Below are 15957 nucleotides of genomic sequence, written 5' to 3'. Positions count from 1 at the left end.
CGACCCCTTCTCCTTCGGGCCCCTCAGTTTACCCCAAGTGAAGCCCACTTGAAGATCTACGAATCGGTGCTTACTACTCCTCTTGGGGCTCCTGAAGCCCCTGAACCAGAGCCGCCTCCTGCTGATGACTCTCCAGCTGAGCCTGAGCCACGGGCAGTGGGTCGCACCAATCACCTCAGCCTGCCTCGATTTGCCCCTGTGATCACCTCTCCCATTAAGGCCGAGGTGCGCCCTCATGGGGCTCCAGCTCTGAGCAATGGGCAGCAGTGTCAGGCTCAGCCACAGCAGCCCCTACAGGCTTTGCAAACCCAGCTACTGCCCCAGGCACTACCACCACAGCAACCACAACTAGAGCCGCAATTACAGCTGCAGATACCACCGTCACCACAGCAGACACCACCACTGGAAAAGGCCCGGATTGCAGGCCTGGGTTCTTTACCACTGTCTGGGGTAGAGGAGAAAATGTTTAGTCTCCTCAAGAGAGCCAAAGTGCAGCTATTCAAGATTGACCAGCAGCAGCAGCAGAAGGTGGCATCTTCGATGCCGGTGAGCATCGTGCTTTAGGTGTCTACACCCAAACCATCCAGCCTCTATTCTCTGCAATCCCTTAACCTCCTGCCTCCCTAGACACTATCCCGCATTGCAAGGAACCCTCAGAACCAGTCCTTCACTTATTCCCTAGATTCCTGTCTTCCTTCCCTGGCCCCGTACCTTCCCTGTGCTATTCCCCAGCCCCATTTTTTCTCACTTTCCAGCCCCTGACCCTGTTTATTCCCCTACCAGCCAAGTCCTGGAGGGCAAATGGAAGAGGTCGTGGGGACTGTCAAGCAGATCTCAGACAGAGGTTCTGTCAGGTCTGAAGATGAATCGATGGAAGCTAAGAGAGAGAGACCCTCGGTATGCAGTGGGAAGAAGACCCTCTGAAGAAGGCTGGTTGGAGGAGCAGGGCTGCAGAGCACAAGGAACAACCTCCCACATGTATTCCTGGTGTCTTCTTCCTCAGGGCCCTGAGTCCCCTGTGCAAGGCCCCCGCATCAAACACGTTTGTCGTCATGCTGCTGTGGCCCTGGGTCAGGCCCGGGCCATGGTGCCCGAAGATGTCCCCCGCCTCAGTGCCCTTCCTCTCCGAGATCGGCAGGACCTCACCACAGAGGGTAGGAGGGCTGTGTTGTTGGGAGACTTGACAGCCATGTCAGGTTTGGGGGTGAGCAAGTGCACCAAGAACCTAAGAGAGGGAGCTGAGTCAGCTGCTTGGAGCTAAGTGGCAAGTGTGGTGGAGTGCTAGGTCTTAGACAAAGCAAGTTGGTTTGGTGGCACCTGGAATCTATCACTGTTGGAAAGTGGGGACCAGAGGGCTGATTGAATGGGATCTGAGGAAGAACAGGGAAATGAAGTAGAATGCCTGGTGGCTTTCTGGTTCCATCCCCTCCTTTCTGTCTGCTGCAATAGATACGTCATCAGCATCTGAAACTGAGAGTGTCCCATCACGGTCCCAGCGGGGAAAGGTGGAGTCAGCAGGCCCTGGAGGAGACTTGGAGCCTGCAGGGTCTGGAGGGACGCTGACCCACACTCCCCGACGCTCGCTGCCCTCCCACCATGGCAAGAAGATGCGGATGGCTCGGTGTGGACACTGTCGGGGCTGCCTACGTGTGCAGGACTGTGGGTCCTGTGTCAACTGCCTGGACAAGCCCAAGTTTGGGGGCCCCAACACCAAGAAGCAGTGCTGTGTGTGAGTAGCTAGGGTGTATTCTCCATTCCCACCCATGGTTGTCAGTCACTCAGACCACCTGCCCCAGCTCCTCCTCTGCCCAGCCAGATCAGTGGGATTGGCATCCTTGTGGAGAGCTTCCCTCTCTTCCCCCAGACCACCAGTCCCCTACCCTGGTGACGTGCTGCTCCCCTCCCCAGATACCGGAGGTGTGACAAGATAGAGGCTCGGAAGATGGAAAGGCTGGCTAAAAAAGGTAATGAGGTCTGAGGACCATTTCTTCACAAAACTTTATTTAGATTTGTGGTATGGAGGAAACGATGTTTTCTTTGCTGTCCCCCCTTATCCTTGCAGTTCACCACCTTTGTCTTCCTTTTCCATTGTGTGCTTTCATTTCTCTTCTGTATTCATAGTCTTCTGTCCCACTTTCTGACTTTTCTCTATCCCAATGTCCCACGTACCTGGCTGCACTCAGATTCTACTAAGTCCCCTGTTCCCACAGGCCGGACGATAGTGAAGACGCTGTTGCCCTGGGATTCCGATGAATCTCCTGAGGCCTCCCCTGGTCCTCCAGGCCCACGCCGGGGGGCGGGAGCTGGGGGGCCCCGGGAGGAGGTGGTGGCCCCCCCAGGGCCCGAGGAGCAGGACTCCCTCCTACTGCAGCGCAAGTCAGCCCGGCGCTGCGTCAAACAGCGACCCTCCTATGATATCTTCGAGGACTCGGATGACTCGGAACCTGGGGGTCCCCCTGCTCCCCGACGTCGGACCCCCCGAGAAAATGGTGCGAACCTCTTGATGCTTTTTCTATCAAGCAATCAGTCTTGTGTCTTTTGTGTGGAAGGGACAGGGCTCCCAGACCCAGGGTTCTCTCAGTCTGACAGAGAAGGTGGCTGAGGGCAGAGGAGGCAGTTTTAGGTAGATGTGCAGAACTGGTATGTGAAGTTCTTAGCTTGATGAACAAGATGTGAGTCGTCTAGTGGGTCCTGGTTAATTAAAGAAGGTCCTGGGAATCCAGGTAACATTTTGGGGTTGTAGAAGAATGGGGAAATGGGGCATGGAAGGAGAGAGACCTCACTGCTCACGTGTCCTGCCTAGAGCTGCCGGTGCCAGAACCTGAGGAGCAGAGCCGGCCCCGCAAACCAACCCTGCAGCCTGTGTTGCAGCTCAAGGCCCGAAAGCGCCTGGACAAGGTCAGCACGGCCTGCTCCGAGAACCCCGATCCCTGTGTAAGGCATGGCTCCTGCCCTCCAGGAGCTACCTGGCAAGTCAGGGTGATAGGCACACCTGAATGTTGTGCTGTGTTCATACTAGAGGACAGGCCCTGAGGGCTGAAGCAGGCCTGGCCTATCTGGAAAACAGAGTGGGGTCTGGGCAAAAGGCAGGTCCAGCAGGCTGGGGGAAAGAACAGTGAGGAGAGGAATCTGCATAGAAAGTGGGGCTGGCAGCCTTCTGACCACCACTACCATTCCTCCCTAGGATGCTTTGGCTCCTGGCCCCTTTGCTGCTTTTCCCAATGGCTGGACTGGGAAACAGAAGTCCCCTGATGGTGTGCACCGAGTCCGTGTGGATTTTAAGGTATGACATAGATGGGGGCAGGTTGCAGGGCTTGTGGTTGGAAGAAATTGATTGATCATGTTAGAGAACCCAGGGCTGTGAGGATGGATCTGACTTGTGTTCTTGGCTGCTCTTAGATCCTGTACCCTCTCTTCTCATAGGAGGATTGTGATCTAGAGAACGTGTGGCTGATGGGTGGCCTGAGCGTGCTCACTTCCGTGCCAGGGGGGCCACCGATGGTGTGCTTGCTGTGTGCCAGCAAAGGACTGCATGAGGTTGGATCTCTGCCCTTTTTCACAGACCCCCCCAAGTCTTCATTGGCCCTTACTGCCTGATTTCTTGGGCCCTCTTATCCAAGTCTCATCCCCTGACCCTCTGGCCTCACGCTGTGCCCATTATTCACTCTCCTCCATCCCTACCCCCAGCTGGTGTTCTGCCAAGTCTGCTGTGACCCTTTCCACCCATTCTGCCTGGAGGAGGCTGAGCGGCCCTTGCCCCAGCATCATGATACCTGGTGCTGCCGCCGCTGCAAATTCTGCCATGTCTGTGGACGCAAAGGCCGGGGATCCAAGGTTTGGGCACTGGGCCAGCCTAAGCTAAGTGGAAGTATGGAGGAAGGGGTATCCCTTTGCCAGTAGGTTTTGCCATTGCTGTCTTTCTCCAACATCCGACAGCACCTCCTGGAGTGTGAGCGCTGCCGCCATGCTTACCACCCTGCCTGCCTGGGGCCCAGCTACCCAACCCGGGCCACACGTAAACGGCGCCACTGGGTGAGAGATGTTGCCCACACCCTTTGCTGTTCTAATTAATAACATCACCACCCCCAGACTTGCTGTAGGCCAGTGCTCTCATGAGGAGGGGTGGATTGGGGACCCTTTTGAGAATTTGATAAATGATGTTTCTTATTCAAAAATTTCACATAGATAGGGTTTATTTTTATTTTTATTTTTTTAATTTTTTTTTGTCCTTTTTTGAGACCGGCCGCACGGCGCTCAGCCAGTGAGTGCTGTGAGCACACCGGTCATCCCTACATAGGATCCGAACCCGCAGTGGGAGCGCCGCTGCGTTCCCCGCGCTGCACTCTCCCGAGTGTGCCACGGGCTCGGCCCATAGATAGGGTTTAAATGTAGAGTTTGTATGTAATGGTTTTAGGTGCTTGTGGATTCCTATTCCCAGGGTCAGAATCCTCTGCTCCTGCCCCTCACCACTTCCTCTCTCTTCTTTCTCCTTGTCTCTCTTACACATCTTTTCTTCTCTCACCTGCCCTTCCTCAGCTGTTTCCTGCATACCCTCAGCTCCTCCTTGCCCATCTCTTCCTTCATGTTGCTCCACACTGGTATCTGGCTTTTCTCTAACATCGCACTTTTCCCCCAGATCTGTTCAGCCTGTGTGCGCTGTAAGAGCTGTGGGGCAACTCCAGGCAAGAACTGGGACGTCGAGTGGTCTGGAGATTACAGCCTCTGCCCCAGGTGCACCCACCTCTTTGAGAAAGGTGGGGACCTGGCAGGGGAACTGGGCCCTGGGGGGCCATAGGGGAATGGGCCAGGCTCCTAGACAGGCAGCTAGAACACACACTCTTCTCATGGCTTTCCACCTTCTAGCCACGGAAGTTTGTCTTCAGGATATTCTTCCACAGGTGTTTATCCAGTATGTAAAATAGAGGGACACAGAATTCCTTCCAAGGGCAGTGAGAGTAAAGGGAATGGGACTCAGCCTTTTTGGCCTGTGAGTTCCCTCTTGGAACCTCAAGTCTCCACTGCACAATTTAAAAACCTGGGCTTTCTTCATTTATTCAGGCAGCACATTTAGCAAGGTCTTGCTTTTTGTGAGACATTGGGGCTGTAGACTTAGAAAAGAGAGTATCTCTCCAACCAGCTTTTTGGAGTTGGTAGGGACCCAAGACAAGGGCATAATGGAGATGGACCATGTAGCAGTCAGGGTATGGTTGGCCCCTGAACAGTTACTCTGAAGGGTAGATAGTAATTCCATCCTCTCTGACTCTCCCTCCTCTTCCTTTTTCCTCCAGGAAACTACTGTCCGATTTGCACACGCTGCTATGAAGACAATGACTATGAGAGCAAGATGATGCAGTGTGCACAGTGTGACCACTGGGTGCATGCCAAGTGCGAGGGTCTCTCAGGTGAGTAGATGGAGCAGCCGGGGTGTGGCTTCATCCCTGAAGGAATCCCTACGCCCCTCACAGGCCCGCAGAGGACAGGTGGGCTAAATGTCCTTGGCCTAGGGGCTTCTGAGAGCCCTGACATCCTCCCAAACCATTTTCTCCTTTCCCGCTTGGGCTATTCTAGATGAAGACTACGAGATCCTTTCGGGACTGCCAGACTCGGTGCTGTACACCTGTGGACCATGTGCTGGGGCCACACAGCCCCGCTGGCGAGAGGCCCTGAGTGGGGCCCTTCAGGGGGGCCTGCGCCAGGTGCTTCAGGGCCTACTGAGCTCCAAGGTGGCAGGCCCACTGCTGCTGTGCACCCAGGTCTGGAGGGCCCAGGAGGCAGGATAGGGTGGGGCCAGGCCCAGCACTAGCCCTGCTGACTTCCACCCTTTGCAGTGTGGGCAGGATGGGAAGCAGCTGCACCCAGGACCCTGTGATCTGCAAGCTGTGAGTCAGCACTTCGAGGAAGGCTACTACAAGTCCGTGGTGAGTGGGACACTGGGAGAAGCAGGTGGGTGCCAGGAGGAGAGGGCTGTGGTTGAGGCTAGGGTTAATATCCTGACAAACCCCCTTATAGCACAGCTTTATGGAGGATGTAGTGGGCATCCTGATGAGGCACTCAGAAGAAGGTGAGACTGCAGAGCGCCGGGCTGGAGGCCAGATGAAGGGGCTCCTACTGAAGGTAAGCTCTTTGGGGGATGCCTGTAGGGTGGTTTGAGTGGTAGTGGCGGGGAGAGAGTGGGTCCTTCAGACCCTGCCCCCGCCAACTCTTCTGGGGAAGCCAGTTCTTCTCATCCTGTTAACCCACTCCCCAGCTGCTAGAGTCTGCGTTCGGCTGGTTCGACGCCCACGACCCCAAGTACTGGCGACGGAGTACCCGGCTGCCAAAGTGAGCAAGGCTGGGTAGCAGGAGGGGAACCAGGGAGTGAGGGCAAAAGCAAAGGCACCTGGGAATCCAGGAGTCAGGGTGGGCTGAGAATACTTGAAGAGCAGAGTTAAGGTCTGGAGGCTAAAGAGGAGGGTAGCAGAACCAGGATGAGATTTCCCAGTGGTTCTAGACTAGCAAAGCTTTGTTTCTACTTTGTGCAAGGCAGTGTTGGGGACAGAGCAGTGAGCAAGTAAGATTAGACTTTGCTTAAAGAGCTCATGTTTGTGGAGCTGGGCAGACACTGAGGACTCAGATGGTCAGGGAGGTGATGGGGGAACGCAAAGGAAGCACCTGCTGGAGTCCAGGGATCAGAGAAGACTTCCTGAAAGAGGTGACATCTGAGCTGAGATGTGGAAGAAGGTTATACCAGGCATGAAGAACAGCATTTTATATGTCAGAGGTAGCACAAGAGGGCTTGTCTTGTTTGAGGGATTGAGAGAAATTCCATGTGGAGAGAGGCTTACGAAGGGTGTTGTGGCATGTTTAGTCTGGTGTCGTGGGGAGGCCCCAGTCCAACTGCCCTTATTAGACATGTCAGATGCTGACCCTGCCTGTCCACAGCGGAGTCCTTCCCAATGCGGTATTGCCCCCATCCCTGGACCATGTCTATGCTCAGTGGAGACAGCAGGAACCGGAGACCCCAGAATCAGGACAGCCTCCAGGGGATCCTTCAACAGGTACTAGAAAGTGGGGGAGGCTTCTCACTCCTAAGTTGGTGGGCCAGGCTTCAGATCCTGATTCCTGGACCGCTCTTCCCACATTTTTCCCAGCTTTCCAGGGCAAGGATCCAGCTGCTTTCTCACACCTGGAGGACCCCCGTCAGTGTGCACTCTGCCTCAAATATGGGGATGCGGACTCTAAGGTGAGGGTTGCTGTGTGAAGCCCCAGATAATGGGGCCTGGTCCCAGATCTCCCCATCACACCACTCTTCTTCTGCCCCCAGGAGGCAGGGCGGCTCCTGTACATCGGGCAGAATGAGTGGACACATGTCAATTGTGCCATTTGGTCAGCTGAAGTGTTTGAGGAGAATGATGGCTCCCTCAAGAATGTGCATGCTGCTGTGGCTCGAGGGAGGCAGATGGTGAGGGCATGGGCCTGGAGAGGTGGGCAGCCCTCAGGGTCTCAGGTAGGGCCCCTTCTCCAGTGGAGACAGCTCTTAATCTTGTTCTCTACCGGCGCATGTCCTTTCACTTCTGGTCCTAGGTATCTGCAGCTTTTTTCCTATTTGTGACTTCTGGCCGTATTCTGGGCCTGAAGCTTGGGGGACTAAAAGAAGACCTGTTGATTGAACTTGTGCTAGATGCTTCCTGTACAGTGTGGCATTTAGCTCTTACTATGTCCCCGTGAGGTGAAGTGTTGCCTGGGTTAGAATCCCCCCACTCAGCAGTGTGGGACCTGGGCCAGGTACTGGAGAATGTGTCAGGCACTCCATAAAGAGTTAGTGTGATAGAGATATCTACTGTAGGGGGCAGCTATGGGGATTAAATAGGATAAAACAGGTTCCACATTGGAATGGTGTGAGAACAATGGTAGGTGTCCCCCCACTCAGCAGTGTGGGACCTGGGCCAGGTACTGGAGAATGTGTCAAGCACTCCATAAAGAGTTAGTGTGATAGAGATATCTACTGTAGGGGGCAGCTGTGGGGATTAAATAGGATAAAACAGGTTCCACATTGGAATGGTGTGAGAACAATGGTAGGTGTATGTAGTGCTTCTCCAGCCCTCTGAGGAAGGTACAAATTGTACTGCGCCTTGTTGGGGGGCAGTTGCTTTTCACAGTAACATAGTGGTGGAGCCAAGGTTTGAACCTGGATCTGCTCGGTTCCCAAACTGGCACTCTTACAGCCATACTGGCAGTAAGGGATGTAGCTGAGACCTGGATGGCACAAAGCAGAGAATAGGCTTGGAGATTAGTAATGGTAGAGGTTGTCATGGGCCGAATGAGAGGAGGAAAAGATTTGGATTGTGTTTGTGGGTAAGGGCTTTTTTCCAGGTTGGAGCATGCCGTGAAGTGGAGAAGAGAGGAAGGTACACCCATCCTCGCTGGAAACAAGGCAGTGTTGGGAGGAGGAGGGAGAGATCAGCTTGCAAAGATTGGGTGGAGGCAGGTAGTGGAGAGCCTCAAGTGCCAAAATGGGGCAGGTACATTGTGATGTGGCAGAGATGCCCAGAGCAGGTAAGAAAGTGGTAGAACTGGCCATGCTGGAGAGAGGGCATTGCCCCTCATGACATGCAGGGCCTGGATCAGAGAGCGGTAGGCAGCCAGGAAGTGAGGAGATGGCAGAGGATGGGTGAGGAGAGATCATGACGGGACCCTGACCCACCTGTGTGTAGAGGTTTTGTAGATGCCACGGGCGGGGTTGGGGGCATCGGTGATGAATGAAACCAGTGTGTGTCGTGACCAGGTCAGGGGCCTAGAAGGCACAGATGGCTTAAAAGGAGGGAGGGCATATAGTAAGAGGCTTTAATGAAGAGGCCCTACCACCCCTGATGCAGTTCTCTCGCCTTTTTAGAGCCCTTAGATCATGAGGACCCCCCACCAGATACAGATGCCCTTATCCCTGGAGCTCCTGAGCACCACTCACCTGTTCAGAACCTGGACCCCCCTCTTCGGCCAGATTCAAGCAGCGCCCCTCCTCTGGCCCCCCGCTCCTTCTCAGGGGCTCGAATCAAAGTGCCCAACTACTCGCCATCCCGGAGGCCCTTGGGGGGTGTCTCCTTTGGCCCCCTGCCCTCCCCTGGTGAGCACCTGGGGAGTGTCCAAGGGAGAGCGGAGCAGGGGAGGCTGGAGCTGCTGGCTAACACTGACCTTTTTCCCACAGGAAGTCCCTCTTCTTTGACCCACCACATCCCCACAGTGGGAGACCTGGACTTCCCAGCTCCCCCCAGACGTTCCCGTCGTCCCAGCCCCCTGACCCCCAGGCCACCACTATCACGGCGGGCCTCTCCTCCTCTCAGAACCTCCCCTCAGCTCAGGTTGCCCCCTCCTACCTCAGCCGTTACAGCCCTCACACCTACCTCAGGGGAGCTGGCTCCCCCTGGCTCAGCCCCATCTCCTCCACCACCCCCTGAAGACCTGGGCCCAGACTTTGAGGACATGGAGGTGGTGTCAGGACTGAGTGCTGCTGACCTGGACTTTGCGGCCAGCCTGCTGGGGACTGAGCCCTTCCAGGAAGAGATTGTGGCTGCGGGGGCAGTGGGGAGCAGCCTTGGGGGCCCAGGGGACAGCTCAGAGGAGGAGGCCAGCCCTACCACCCGCTATGTCCACTTCCCTGTGACTGTGGTGTCTGGCCCTCCCCTGGCTCCTGGCGCCCTCCCTGGAGCCCCCCGCATCGAACAGCTGGATGGAGTGGATGATGGAACAGACAGTGAGGCTGAGGCAGTTCAGCAGCCTCGGGGCCAGGGGACTCCTCCTTCAGGACCAGGAGTGGGCCGAGCTGGGGTCCTTGGGGCTGCAGGGGACAGGGCCCGACCTCCTGAGGACCTGCCATCGGAAATTGTGGATTTTGTGTTGAAGAACCTAGGGGGATCTGGGGAGGGAGGTTCTGGTCCCAGAGAGGAGTCACTTCCTCTGGCACCTCCCCTGGCCAATGGCAGCCAGCAGCCCCCCCAGGGCCTGCCCCCTAGCCCAGCTGACCCCACCCGGACATTTGCCTGGCTCCCTGGAGCCCCAGGGGTCCGGGTGTTGAGCCTGGGCCCCACCCCTGAGCCCCCCAAACCTGCTACATCCAAAATCATTCTTGTCAACAAGCTGGGCCAAGTATTTGTAAAGATGGCTGGGGAGAGTGAACCTGTCCCACCCCCAGTGAAGCAGCCACCTCTGCCACCTACCATTCCCCCCACAGCCCCTACCTCCTGGACTCTGTCCCCAGGACCCCTGCTTGGTGTGTTACCAGTGGTAGGGGTTGGTGTGGTCCGCCCTGCCCCACCCCCACCACCCCCTCCACTGACACTGGTGTTGAGCAGAGGGCCCCCCAGCCCACCCCGCCAAGCCATCCGTGTCAAGAGGGTGTCCACCTTCTCAGGCCGTTCCCCATCAGCGCCTCCCCCAAACAAAACCCCCCGGCTGGATGAAGATGGAGAGTCTTTGGAGGATTCCCCCCAAGTTCCAAGGCTTGGTAGCAGTGGGTGAGTGAGTATGCTGAGGCTGGAGAAGTAAGCCAGAAAGGTGGGCAGGAGGAGAAGGCAGCTCAACCTCCTCATGATTCCTCCCCACCAGGTTTAGCCGAGTGAGGATGAAAACACCCACGGTGCGTGGAGTTCTCGACCTGGACAATCCTGGGGAACCCACTGGGGAGGAAAGCCCTGGGTGAGTGGCCAGGCCCCTTTCCCTGGAGGCTCTGGGACCTCTGTCTCTTCTCCCTCCTGACAGGTCTCTCCTCGCAGGCCCATCCAGGAACGATCCCCTTTGCTGCCACTTTTAGAAGGTGGTCTTCCCCGGGCCCCTGATGGTTCCCCAGACCTGCTGCTTGAATCCCAGTGGCACCACTATTCAGGTAGGGACCAGCCTTTTCCTCTCAGTGCCTCTTTTCTTGTGCTTGGCTCAGCTGGGTGACTGACAGATCTAGGAGTGACCCACTTCAAAATATGGTGCATACCCACTGGGTATGAGTTCAAGGCTAGGTGCTGAAGTTACAGAGATGTCTTTGGGGAGCTTATTGCCTTGTAGCAGAAACAGAAGTGATGTTTCAGCTTCGTGTGAGAGGTCCTTGGAAAGTGTTTTGTCCAGCATGCCCAAGAGCCCAGGGAAGGACCTCAGATCCTATTCTGCCAGGGTCAGAAGGTTAGGTAACTCATAAAGCCAAGGATTTAGTTTTGGGTATCATCCAGAGAGAATGGAGCCCACCTAGGACCCAGATGAGGGGCAGGAGCAGTGGGAAGAAGATCAGAAGAGAGTAGTGTCCCAGAGGCCAAGGGCACAGAGTAGTCAGCAGTCCCACCTGCCACAGAGAGCACCAAGCCTATGGAGTCTAGGATTGGAGTGAGCAGTGGTACAGGATGGGAGGATATTGTGTCCAGAATTGAAGGCCAGTTGATGAGGAAGTCAAAATGACTTCCAGGCATCCCGTCAGAAAGTTGAGCTAAGGGGCCAGCCCGGTGGCACACTCGGTAGAGTGCGGCGCTTGGGAGTGTGGCGGTGCTACTGCCAAGGGTTCGGATCCCATATAGTGACCAGTCCGCTCACTGATTGAGCGCGGTGCGGGCGCGACACCGAGGGTTGCGATCCCGTTACCAGTCACGACAAAAAAAAAAAAAAATCGAGTGCGGCGCTTGGGAGTGCGGCGGCGCTACTGCCAAGGGTTCGGATCCCATATAGTGACCAGTCCGCTCACTGGTTGAGCGCGGTGCGGGCGCGACACCGAGGGTTGCGATCCCGTTACCAGTCACGACAAAAAAAAAAAAAAAAGGAAAAAAGAAAGTTGAGCTAAGGATCAGGAGGAGGAGGTAGGGCAGCAGTTTAGAGGTGTTTGGTGTGTGAGGGCTGAGACAACAAAGCCAAAGATGACGGGAAGGTTGGTCGTGGATGGAAAAGGAGGTAGACGGAGGCTTGGTGGCCCGTTTTGAACAAGTGTCCCCTGAGGTGGAGGAAAAGAGGTGAGGTAAGTGTATAGGCAGAGACATTGGTACACGAGGTTGGGGCACTTGGAGTAATTTTGGCCAATGGATTCAGTGAAACTGGAAGTGAAGTTCTCTGTTGGTCACTGAGGGCAGTGGGAGAGTGAGTGAGCTGTGGCCAAGTAAGCTGGTAGTTGAGCAGCCTGAGGCTCACAATTTGTTGTGGTCCAATCCTGTCCAAATGTTTGGATTTTCTCATTATAAAACGTTAGAGCTTAGCTGCTAAGCATGGAAGTGGTCTAGGTGGACTGAGATTGCTTAACTAACAGGCTGCTTATGGGGTCAGAGATGGCATGAGGATATGGCATGACCACAACAGACAGGTCCCTGCCCTTAGGAACCATACCACATTTTGGTAGGAGAAAAAAGACGCATACATTAGCAAGTACACTGCAGGTTAGAATGAGCATTGTGAGAAAGCAAGCATTGAGAGACTGCCTGGGCAAGGCCCCCGTAGTCCCTCCTGTTGTGTTCAAGGAACAGAATGGAGGTGAGGATGGGGAAAAGGGTAAGAAAAGAGGTTGAAGAAGTTGTTAAGGGTGGGCCCTAGGGCACTGAGGCCTGAAGATGATGTGAGTCACACAGCAAGAATCTGGTTTAGCGTCTGTCTCACTTAGGGTTGGGAACAGTGTGTGGGTAGGTTGGCCCACAGAAGTGAAGTGGGAAGAGAGTATCCTCCCTCTCCTAAAGCATGTTCCACTCAGATTTTTGAGTGTACCCCACACACCCCCAATTACAGTGATTGGTCCTCAGTGCACATCTTGCTTGTGCCAGCAGCATTTGGTTCAGCCAGTCCCTCCCTTCTTGAAGCACTTTCCTTTCCCCTCTTCCAGGACCCCACATTCTCCTCTCGCCTCTCTGGTCATGCCTTCTCATTGTCCCAACCTGTCAATTCTGTTGTGTCCCAGGGCCCTGGCTTTGACTTCTCTATCTATGCTCCCTTTCAGATGCTCTTGTCTAGCTTCATGGCTCTAAATCCCATATGTATTGTGATAGTCTCCAAATTGCATTCTCCAGCCTCGACATGGTCCCTGAACTCCAGGTTCTTACATCTTACTGCCTGCTCTCCGTCTCCACCAGCAGGTTACAGGGGGAGATTTTCTAAGAGGCATCTCAAAGTCAGCATGTCCAAAATTGAGCCCTTGACATTCACCCCAAACTCATTTCTCCCTTATTTTCACCATCTCAGTCAGTGGCGGTTTTATCCTTTCGGTTGTAGTTCAGGCCCCAAACCTCAGAGATGTCCTTGACCCACCCCCTCTCTCACGTTCACATTTACCACATCAAGTTCTGTCTGCTCTGTCTTTAAAATCTATTAACCCCTGAAAAATCCCTTAAATAGCTCATAATGTACAGTGTACTTGGTTCTGTGCCTGTATGCTAATATATTGGTAATATTTACATAAATTTGTTGCATATAAAAAAATACATGTGCAAAACATAATTCTTCAGTATTTTTAATTTTGTGTGAGAAACAGTGATGAATGGTAGATGGGCATTTAGGGTAAACTGGGTTTGAGTGAGCAATAGGTGTGTCCTGCACAGCTAAATCACTCCAAGCCTCCGTGGAACTGTTATTCTGGCCAAAAAGTTCTACAGGAAAGGAGTTTCAGGCCCCTGAGGAAAAATAATGTCTATTCTGCAGGGCTCACTGTGCAATTGGAGCAGGAAGAAGGCCATTAGACCCCAGTATCTGTGCTTGTGCCTGGGTGAAGGGAGAAGTATCTGCTGGGAGGGTGTTGGGGATCTGGGGACTTTTGACTCCAGGAATAGTGATTCCCACCTACTCTGACCTGCTCCTTGGGACCAGGTGAGGCTTCAAGCTCTGAGGAAGAGCCTCCATCCCCAGAGGACAAAGAGAACCAGGCCCCAAAACGGGCTGGCCCGCATCTGCGCTTTGAGATCAGCAGTGAGGATGGGTTCAGCGTGGAGGCAGAAAGCTTGGAGGGTGAGTTGGAAGTAGCAGTGGCAGGGAGGGAGAGTGTCCCATAAAACACCACCCTGACTCTGCTCTGGCCCTACCCTCTCTCCAGGGGCATGGAGAACTCTGATTGAGAAGGTGCAAGAGGCCCGAGGGCATGCCCGGCTCAGACATCTCTCCTTTAGTGGTAAGTGGTGGGTCCACAGGAATGCTGGGGGCTGGGAAGACTCCCCAAGGGCAAGATGGGCCCTCCACATGACTGGTGTATCCTTACCTTCTCTCTTCAGGAATGAGTGGGGCAAGGCTCCTGGGCATTCACCACGATGCTGTCATCTTTCTGGCAGAACAGCTACCTGGGGCCCAGCGCTGCCAGCACTATAAGTTCCGCTACCACCAGCAGGGAGAGGGCCAGGAGGAACCACCCCTGAATCCCCATGGGGCTGCCCGTGCTGAGGTCTATCTCCGGTGAGAGGTCTGGGGTGTGATGCCTTGGTCAGGGAGCCCTGTGGGAGATCTCCAGGGTAGGAATTAAGTCTGTACAGACTGGAAGCTGAGGCCTAGAGAGGAGACACTAGGCCACTCCAAGAGTTATCTCTAGAGTTCACATCAGAAGGATGAACTCCTCATTTTCCCTTTTGCTGTATCTTCAGTAGCATATTCTTCCTACCCTGCCAGCAGCAAACCCAGACCAAAAAACAGGTAGGCAGTATCTCCTTGAAAGAATGACTGTGAACCTCCCTTCTTTCCTCCCTCCCATCTACAGGAAGTGCACCTTTGACATGTTCAACTTTCTGGCCTCCCAGCACCGGGTGCTCCCTGAGGGGGCCACCTGTGATGAGGAAGAGGATGAGGTGCAGCTCAGGTCAACCAGGTATAGAAGGCAAACTGGGGTACTCTGGGTGGTCTGGAGTGGTCCTAAAGAGGGTGACCAGGGGTGAGAGAGGTCATTCCTGGGTACCAGCCTGTGTGACACCACTGTCTCCCACCAGACGTGCCACCAGCTTGGAGCTGCCCATGGCCATGCGCTTTCGCCACCTCAAGAAGACATCCAAAGAGGCTGTAGGTGTCTACAGGTTAGTGGGGTTGGGGGGTGGAGGGATGCCCCTCAGGTGGACGGACAGGTGCCCTGTTGGGGGCCTCCTGGTTTCTGTCCCCCTATCCCCTGAGTTCCCCCTGTCCATCCTACCCTGCAGATCGGCCATCCATGGGCGAGGCCTGTTCTGTAAACGCAACATCGATGCTGGGGAGATGGTCATTGAGTACTCTGGTATTGTCATTCGCTCTGTGCTGACTGACAAGCGGGAGAAGTTCTACGATGGGAAGGTGGGCTCTGCAAGGCCATGGGAATGAGGTGGGTGAAGTAGGAACAGCCCATGGGGACAGAGCACCTGATTTTCCTCACTCCATCACTGTAGGGCATCGGGTGCTACATGTTCCGCATGGATGACTTTGACGTGGTGGATGCCACAATGCATGGCAATGCTGCCCGCTTCATCAATCACTCATGTGAGCCCAACTGCTTCTCCCGTGTCATCCATGTGGAGGGCCAGAAACACATTGTTATCTTCGCCCTACGCCGCATCCTGCGTGGTGAGGAGCTCACCTATGACTACAAGTTCCCTATTGAAGATGCCAGCAACAAGCTGCCCTGTAACTGTGGCGCCAAGCGCTGCCGTCGGTTCCTTAACTGAATCTGTGGCTGCCCGCCATGATCCCTCACACTGCCCCTGCCTCCCGCTGCCATCTTGCCCCTACCCTGGGGGCTCCCTAGTCTCTCCTAGAGCATCTCACTCCCATCCTCATGTTCAGGGTGGATGTGGGCATGCAGGTGGCAAGGGCCCTGCCTCCACCCCTCCAGCCCACCCAGCAATTGCCCCCTTTCTGTCCTGGGGGCCCAGGATGTAGATATTGTACAAAAGTTTCTAAATCCCTTCTTTTCTATGCACTTTTTTTATTTAAGAGGGTGGGGTCCCAGGTGGGAACCTCCCACAATAAAGTCTGTCAATGTTTGGAGAGGTGGTCTTCCCATTTATATGGTGCAGGGAACAGGTAGGAACTCCC

The 15957-nt window shown here is 54.8% G+C and overlaps 1 protein-coding gene across 1 annotated transcript in view; it reads left to right on the top strand.

Annotated features, from left to right (window-relative positions):
- Window positions 1-15909, top strand: part of KMT2B (lysine (K)-specific methyltransferase 2B) — a 20854-nt gene extending 4945 nt beyond the window's left edge. Inside the window, exons 5-35 of the mRNA XM_008575695.1 lie at window positions 1-546; window positions 784-897; window positions 1004-1154; window positions 1450-1729; window positions 1909-1964; window positions 2211-2489; window positions 2804-2898; window positions 3185-3283; window positions 3424-3537; window positions 3688-3834; window positions 3937-4032; window positions 4637-4754; window positions 5289-5402; window positions 5569-5753; window positions 5829-5918; window positions 6010-6114; window positions 6248-6321; window positions 6922-7037; window positions 7131-7222; window positions 7304-7563; window positions 8856-9100; window positions 9182-10487; window positions 10579-10668; window positions 10746-10855; window positions 13786-13923; window positions 14009-14083; window positions 14184-14361; window positions 14660-14767; window positions 14886-14969; window positions 15090-15219; window positions 15312-15909. The exon at window positions 1-546 is cut by the window's left edge and continues 46 nt beyond it. Coding sequence (XP_008573917.1) covers window positions 1-546; window positions 784-897; window positions 1004-1154; window positions 1450-1729; window positions 1909-1964; window positions 2211-2489; window positions 2804-2898; window positions 3185-3283; window positions 3424-3537; window positions 3688-3834; window positions 3937-4032; window positions 4637-4754; window positions 5289-5402; window positions 5569-5753; window positions 5829-5918; window positions 6010-6114; window positions 6248-6321; window positions 6922-7037; window positions 7131-7222; window positions 7304-7563; window positions 8856-9100; window positions 9182-10487; window positions 10579-10668; window positions 10746-10855; window positions 13786-13923; window positions 14009-14083; window positions 14184-14361; window positions 14660-14767; window positions 14886-14969; window positions 15090-15219; window positions 15312-15587 — 5871 coding nt within the window. The 3' untranslated portion in view covers window positions 15588-15909. The remainder of the gene's footprint in view (window positions 547-783; window positions 898-1003; window positions 1155-1449; window positions 1730-1908; window positions 1965-2210; window positions 2490-2803; window positions 2899-3184; window positions 3284-3423; window positions 3538-3687; window positions 3835-3936; window positions 4033-4636; window positions 4755-5288; window positions 5403-5568; window positions 5754-5828; window positions 5919-6009; window positions 6115-6247; window positions 6322-6921; window positions 7038-7130; window positions 7223-7303; window positions 7564-8855; window positions 9101-9181; window positions 10488-10578; window positions 10669-10745; window positions 10856-13785; window positions 13924-14008; window positions 14084-14183; window positions 14362-14659; window positions 14768-14885; window positions 14970-15089; window positions 15220-15311) is intronic.
- The last annotated feature ends 48 nt before the right edge of the window (window positions 15910-15957 follow it).

This window comes from Galeopterus variegatus, unplaced genomic scaffold (assembly GCF_000696425.1).
Source record: "Galeopterus variegatus unplaced genomic scaffold, G_variegatus-3.0.2 Scaffold1222, whole genome shotgun sequence".
In the NCBI taxonomy this organism is placed as follows: domain Eukaryota; kingdom Metazoa; phylum Chordata; class Mammalia; order Dermoptera; family Cynocephalidae; genus Galeopterus; species Galeopterus variegatus.
This window is presented reverse-complemented; position numbering and strand designations above follow the sequence as displayed.